The sequence below is a fragment of the Trachinotus anak genome, unplaced genomic scaffold (genome assembly GCF_046630095.1).
Source record: "Trachinotus anak isolate AG129_WGS33_773 ecotype Australia unplaced genomic scaffold, CSIRO_AGI_Tana_v1 ptg000013l, whole genome shotgun sequence".
In the NCBI taxonomy this organism is placed as follows: Eukaryota; Metazoa; Chordata; class Actinopteri; order Carangiformes; family Carangidae; genus Trachinotus; species Trachinotus anak.
Genome location: NW_027273864.1, coordinates 29270754 through 29277917, shown reverse-complemented (window position 1 = coordinate 29277917; position 7164 = coordinate 29270754). Strand labels below are relative to the sequence as shown.

The 7164-nt window shown below is 40.7% G+C and overlaps 1 protein-coding gene across 1 annotated transcript; it reads right to left on the bottom strand.

Annotated features, from left to right (window-relative positions):
- Positions 1-1087: 1087 nt before the first annotated feature.
- pnp4a (purine nucleoside phosphorylase 4a) lies at positions 1088-6842 on the bottom strand. The gene is made up of 7 exons (XM_071495225.1): positions 6577-6842; positions 5535-5698; positions 4635-4738; positions 3300-3475; positions 2858-3048; positions 2025-2104; positions 1088-1661 (listed from the first exon to the last, which is right to left on the bottom strand). Exons 1-7 carry the CDS (start codon positions 6822-6824, stop codon positions 1509-1511), a joined length of 1116 nt encoding a protein of 371 aa, XP_071351326.1. The 5' UTR covers positions 6825-6842; the 3' UTR covers positions 1088-1508.
- Positions 6843-7164: the final 322 nt, after the last annotated feature.

Sequence of the window (7164 nt, the reverse complement as noted above, 5' to 3'; positions counted from 1 at the left end):
CTGCCCTCAGGACAACTGTACACTTTCAGCTCCAGGTGAGGCTAATCGACGCGATGTTGTTCGTTCATAGTAACTGTAATGAACAGCACTTCTTCAGCATTGGTTTAACACAAAGTCACAGTAATATGTACAACAAACCGTCACTAAAACAATCTTCTTCAAGCATGTATTGATTTTATGTTAAAATACCTGCCTGTCCTGTCGGGATCCTGCAGTTTGTAGAAAATCAGCCTGAAATCAGCTGAAAGGTTAAACTCCGTCATTCTGAGGAAGTTAAAAAAAAACATTCTGCTCTGTTGTAATTTCTCAAACAAACCAGAATTTTCAGGAAACAGATGGTGATCAGGAAACCTTTCTGTTCCAGCAGCATCTTCAAGAAGAACGGGTAACTCAACCCTAAATCCACTGTTTTCAGTCAGTAAATTTTACAGTATGTTTAAACTATCAGCTGATTCTGGTTCATGTCTATAAATTCATTTCAATGTTGAAACCTTGAAATATTTGGCACACTACAGATTTTATTGGGACATAATAGATAATGTTTGTACACGAAAATATATTTTAATTTTTATCCATTATACAAATATTTTAATTATTTTTCTCCCAAAGTTCAGTGTATCAGTTTTTTGCGCCACTTCACTGTGTTGTATTTTGTTTTGAGTGGAGTACACCAGGGTGATGTGAGCTGTGGCTGCTTCTTGAAAAAAAAAAAAACCTAATACATAAAATATACAAACATCACCAAGCAGAAGACGGAGTCCTGCCTATTTCAGAGCACAACAGCAACAGCAGCTCGTTGTCTTTTCCAGTGAAAATCCAGTGACTCTGTCCTCTCGACCCAAAGCGATCACTTTGGTCTGGACCGAACAGGCCAGCAGCTCAACTATTGTTTGGATTACTGTTCAATTTGAAACAGATATTTTAAATCCTACTGATGAAGATGATCCAAATTTGGTAAATTATTCATGGTTCCACCTTGTTCACATTTTTCCTGAAATGTCTCAACTATCAACACGCTAACATGCTAACATGCTAACATGCTAAGCTATGATAGATTAGCTGGTTAACACAAACAGGAAACGGGATGTTTGGCAGCATATTTTAATCAGATTAATATGGATCAAAACTTCAGTGTTTTTTTACAAAAAGAAATTTCAATAATTCAACAGGAACAATGTACAAAAGAAGACAAAAAAAATCTTTGTCATATCTTTTTTATATTAAAGCACCATCAAACACAGTGGTCAACATTATATTAATCTTAATTTTAGGATTAATAAAATATCACAAAAGAATACTTACATTCAGATTTACCCTGATAGAGAATTATTAGGCACCATGGTGATATAAATAAAGTTTTATAACAGCTGAGATAAAAAATAAGGATGATAAACAAAAACAGGAAGAAGCTCTAAAAATGCTGAAAATACAATTATCAAATATATACACAATATTTGTGTGTGTGTGTGTGTGTGTGTGTGTGTGTGTGTGTGTGTGTGTGTGTGTGCTCAGACAGTATTAGTGATGGCATTGTTGTTATTGATCTCCATCTTGCTGATCAGTTCGGTGACCAGCTGCTGCACAGTGTGAGAGCGCAGCCGGCCGACCTCCAGGACGCCCTCATGGTTCACGCTTTCAGAGTCCTCGTAACTCTTCACCACCTGACACACATTAATCAATCAGTAACTAATCAATCAATCAATCAATCAACATATCACATTGTCTGAGTCCTTGTAGCTCTTCACCACCTGATATAGATCAAACAATCAATACCTAATTGATACTTAAGTGATAATTAATTAATACTCAGACTGTCAAAGTCCTCATAACTCCCCACCATCTGACTGATTAATCAATCCATATATCAATAAATCAATCACACTATCAGTCCTCAAAACTCTTCACCAACTGACACAGACCCCTGCATGTACAGTATATCGTTACAACTTTGTTATTTGTCTTCAATCCACCAAACTAATTCAAACGATCAATTTATTGATTAGTGTGTTAACTGTGGTGTTTACCTTGTTGGTGATCAGAGAGAGACCAAAGACTCTCAGACCGCAGTGAGTTGCCACGACGACCTCAGGAGCCGTACTCATACCTGTAACCACACAACACCTGAGGTTACTGAGGCAGGTCCCAACACCACTGACAATACTGACGAGAATACTGTGAATAATACTACTTGTACTGTTAGTACTTCTAAGAAGCCAGTAGCTGTCGTCGCCCTGAACGAAGCAGCTCGTCACCTACAGCACAAATGTGAGCGTCTGCTTTTAAGAAGAACTGGTGGTGGGATGTTGTTATGAAGCAAACTGATTCAGGAAAGATTAGCAAAGATAATTGCAGATTTAACATGGAGAGGTCCTCCAGGAAAAAAGTGTCTAACGAGCTGGTGAAAGAACAAAGAAAGCACTTCTGTTATTCAGAGGGGACGGTTCCGGGTCAAGACCAGGCTGCATCTGTATCCAAGCATTTTAGCACATTTGGATGATTTGTGAACATGAAAGACACAAGCGTCATCTAGAGAGTTCGGTTAAAGTTCGGTTTGTTGGCAGAGTGAAAATAGCTTCCCAGACTGACAGTGCATAGAAACAGGGAACTGAGCAGCATAACCAGGTAAAGGTAGAGCTAGAACAGGTGTGTGCTCAGTGGGATGTGAGATAAACACTGCAAAGTGTAAAACTGTGTAACTCTCTGGTTTTGTGTATTTTCAGAGTAGCAGTTATTCCACCCGTCCTTCTGTGGCGTAATGAAAACTGCAGCCTCAGGGTGTCACGAGCAAGACTTTACACTGTAATGCTGGTTTCTGTGTGTGTGTGTGTGTGTGTGTGTGTGTGTGTGTGTGTCGCACCGACAGCATCCACCCCCAGTCGATGCAGCAGTCTGGCCTCAGCGATGGTTTCAAAGTTTGGCCCGCCCACCATGGCGTACACGCCCTCCTGCATGAGCTCCTCCACGCCGTGCTGCTTGGCAATCTCCATCAATAGGCAACGCAGGCCTTTGTCATAGCAACCTGACATGGCTGGGAAACGGGGACCGAATCTGTAAACAACAAACGATAAACAACACCATCAACAACCTGAAACACAACGATCAAAAACAATAAAACAGCAGTATCAATATGTGTTTCCATGACAACAAAGCTTGAACACAACCATATAACATCAAAATATGATCACAACAAACAACGTGATCGAGACAAATGATCAAATAATCAAACAAGAAACAATGAATTTCAAACAGAATAAAACAAAGACAGGACACGGTGATGAGAACACATAACCGGGTCTTACTTGTCGTCGTTGGGTCCGTTCAGCGGGTTCAGACCGGCCAATCCGGGGAAGTTAACGTGGTCTTTGATGACCATGATGTCACCAGGCCGCAGACCGTCAGCCAATGAGCCGGCAGCATTTGTCACAATCAGGGTCTCCACCCCCAACAGCTTGAAGACTCGAACTGGAAACGTCGTCTGACAGATGAAGAGACGAGATGAAGGTTATTTCATCACAACCTTCAGAATCAGACCTAAACTCTGACCACTGCACCAGCCGCAAACTGTAATCAGATTACAAATAAAATGGAAAATCTTCGGATTTGTCAGAGGTTTCAAATCAGGGATCAAGAAAGAAGAACACTTCCTGAGTCTGTGTTAACGAAGAGGTTTAATAAATGACTGAGTCTTCTTTATTCATTTTTAAAAAGGAAACTACATGTTTGTGAGCTCCTTTTAAAGATTTTTTTTCTTCTGCTCTGGTGATTATCAAATTTTATTGATGATCAAATCAACTTTTTGCTGTGAAGTTTTTAAGTTCTTAAAGATTTAATGAGGGTTTGCACTTTATTGTTGTTCCAGCGCCTCAGTCAGATACAAGTTCATATAGTTCATGTTTCTGATAAGAGAATGTTTTTAATGTTTTTTAAATTCTTTTTTTTGTGACTTTAAATTTTATTCAACAATTGTTGTTGTTCGTTCAGCAGTTTTGTTGTGGAGGAGCTCCTATACAGCACCACCTGTGTGTGTGTGTGTGTGTGTGTGTGTGTGTGTGTTATATAGACAGAAACAATAGCAGCATTGAACAGTCTACTAAAAGTCTGCATGTGACCAAACCCGTGTATGACCTGAACTGGGTTCATACACACACACACACACACACACACACACACACACACACACACACATCATGAACAGGTTCAGTCTCATGCTGCTGATTATAGTCATATGTGTGCTGTACCCAGGTTCCATGACTAAGCTGCTTTGATTAGCTCACTGTAAGTGTGTGTGTGTGTGTGTGTATTGTTTCCCATATGAAGGCTTTATTTGGTGTGGACATGGTGCATTCATGGCAGTTTTGCTGTTTAGGAAAATGAAGTTGGTTTGTGAACGTAACACAGTTTCATAAATTTTGTTTCCAAACACAAAAAACCAAAAGAACAAAAACTGAGCTTTAGTCTTTGAGAGTGAGAAAATCTTTCATAAAGTCTGGTCCTCACTTCTTCAAAGAGCTGTTTGACTGTTCAGACTCAATCAGAAATTGATTTGGTCAGTGAGGGTTCTCACTAGTACAGTACAGACATATTGTGTGTGTGTGTGTGTGTGTGTGTGTGTGTGTGTGTGTGTGTGTGTGTACCTTGCAGAGTGAGTGTCCTTCATACATGTGGAAGCGTCCCTGCATGCACACACATGTCTTCCCCTTCAGTTCCCCGAAAACCAGTCGACCTGCGTGACCCTGCACTGCAACACACACACAGTGCAGCGATGGTAGTGAACACACAGAATGTTTACAGCCGGCAGGTACATCCACCTGTCCATCAGACACCTCTGGAGACGCTGCAAAGTGGAACTTGTTTCTCTTTTTATGTTTCTACGGTGGCCCTGGAGGTTCAACAGCAACTTAAGAAACTTATGCAAATAGACAAAACATAAACAAATTCAGAAAACATCTTCATCAATTTGACAACACATGATGTAAATTCTCACAACACAAGCAAATACACAAACGTGCTTCAGACAACACAACAGAAATGTTACCAGGGGACACAAAACAGTGATGAACGCAGCTGTGAGGCATCTGCATCCATGCACAAGTAATTTGCATCATGTGTTGTCAAATCAATGAAGACGTTTTCTCAGTTTTGTCTATTTACATGTGTTTTTAAAGTTGCAGTGTGTTGCGCTCTCAGGGCCACTGTAAGATTCCAGTCTTTGTAGTTCTACATCTCTCAGGCTTCTCTCTGGAGCTCTAGTAACATCAGGTCAGTGAGTAATTGAATTAACATATAGCAGATTTCAGGTAAACACTCATGGCGTGGCTGAGAGCAGTGAGTGCTTTATTGTGACATCACAAAGTTCCAGAAGTCCTGACGGCTGGTTTTAAGGCTCAGTGTCTGAATACAGGCTGTGAGCATTTCTCTGTGGACTGAGGCTTTGATACTTTACTTTCCCTTTTTCTGCTTTATAATAATCTCAGATCTCACTTTGTACAATATGGGACCTTAGATATTAGAATGAAACTTTCTATCCAGGGTACCTGTGCTCTGAGGGAAGCCTGGTATGTCGGAATAAGCGAAGGAGTCCTGACACTTGAGGGTGTCAGCGAGCATGCCCAGTCCGGACCCGCAGATGATCGCCACCTGGGGGCGGTGCTTCGTCTGAGACATCAACCAGTCAGCTGTTTTCTGGTACTCATCATGACTGCAGACAAGAATAAGACAGGAGGGAATTACTTTAGATTATTTAAGAACTTATTTACGATTAAGTGACATATGTCGCTGCTGTTTTTCTGCTCATTCATTCTGAAGGCTGCTGAGGCTTGTGGGTACTATAGTATTTAGAGCTTTTCACCAAATTGACAGAAAAAAACCCCAGATTTCTCAGATACGAAGCTGAGATAATTCAAACTGAAACATAAGCTTATAGCAGGCTTAAATGATCTGGGAGACTCCTGAGTTTCTGTGTCAAACATTGATGAAATCAGTTTTTGCAATGGACAAAAATACTTGAATCATGAAGGATAGCTCTGCAGAATGGGTACAAAAATCAAAGTGGTATAATTTATTTCTCCTGTCTTGTAAAATACATAGTTGTTATTCCATTTGTCTTATTTTCTTTCACTGTACCTACATGTAAATACCAGTGGGAACCATTTCAGATATTCACACTAGATTACACTCTAAATTCCAGGCTGTTTTATAAAGTGCTGCAGGGAGTCAGTGTAGTCCTGGGGTCAGTCCTCCAACAAGGAGATGTAAGATAAATCTGATGGGTGACAGGCTGATCAACAGGACAGGAAGGCAGAAAATAACGAACTATCATAATTAGAACTGTTTTTCAAACTCTCCTCTTGATTTTGTTTCTTGTGAATTACTGAATAATTAACTTTTTTTTAGGCTTCTGGATATGAGTCAAATAAAGACAACGTTTTCTTGAAATAGTCACAGCAGAAATATCCAATGACGAGGGGTCACAAATTACAGAGTACAGAGAAAGACGTTTATATTAGAAATAACACAACAGCACAACAATAAACCTAATATTTGTCCTAAAACACATAAGAATAGGTGTTTTCTTACCTGATCTGTTCTTTGCTGTGCATGGTGGATGGATGACAGAAGGCTGATGATGATGATGATGGTGATGAAGATAAAGCAGAATTGATGTGTGTGTTTCGGTGAGCAGCCTCGGTCACCAGCTGTGTGGGAGTGTCTTTGTATAAGTTTGCGTGTGTGACAGAGGAACAGTCAAGAGTGCAGCCAGCTGATGCTGATCGGCCTAGATATTCACTGGTCACATGATCCTGATTGGTCAACAACTCGTCCATTCAGCAGCAGCAGCCAATGGAGCCACAGCGTTGTAGGAATGTGTGGGTGTGTGGTGGGGTGTGTGGTGGGGTGTGTGTCTACACAGGACTCTGGGAGTTTCTTTTCTTTTTTTGGTTACGTAAGCAGGACCTGGTTTTACGTCACGCCCCCGCTGACAGTAACGTGATTTTACTTCAGTGTTAATTCACTCTAACTCTGATCCTGAGGCCCAACACACACACACACACACACACACACACACACACAGTCAGCTGGGGTTCGACCTCCAAACACACACTGATACAGCCTGACTTCAGCTGTATGAATATGGATGGACAGCTAATATTTACATGCACACAC

Coding starts and splice junctions, on each gene's coding strand:
- pnp4a (XM_071495225.1), bottom strand. CDS start 6,824: ATGGACGAGTTGTTGACCAATCAGGATCATGTGACCAGTGAATATCTA. Junction 3,476..4,634: donor AAGGACACTCACTCTGCAAG/GTACACACACAC, acceptor TTCATCTGTCAG/ACGACGTTTCCAGTTCGAGT. Junction 3,049..3,299: donor AACGGACCCAACGACGACAA/GTAAGACCCGGT, acceptor TGTTGTTTACAG/ATTCGGTCCCCGTTTCCCAG.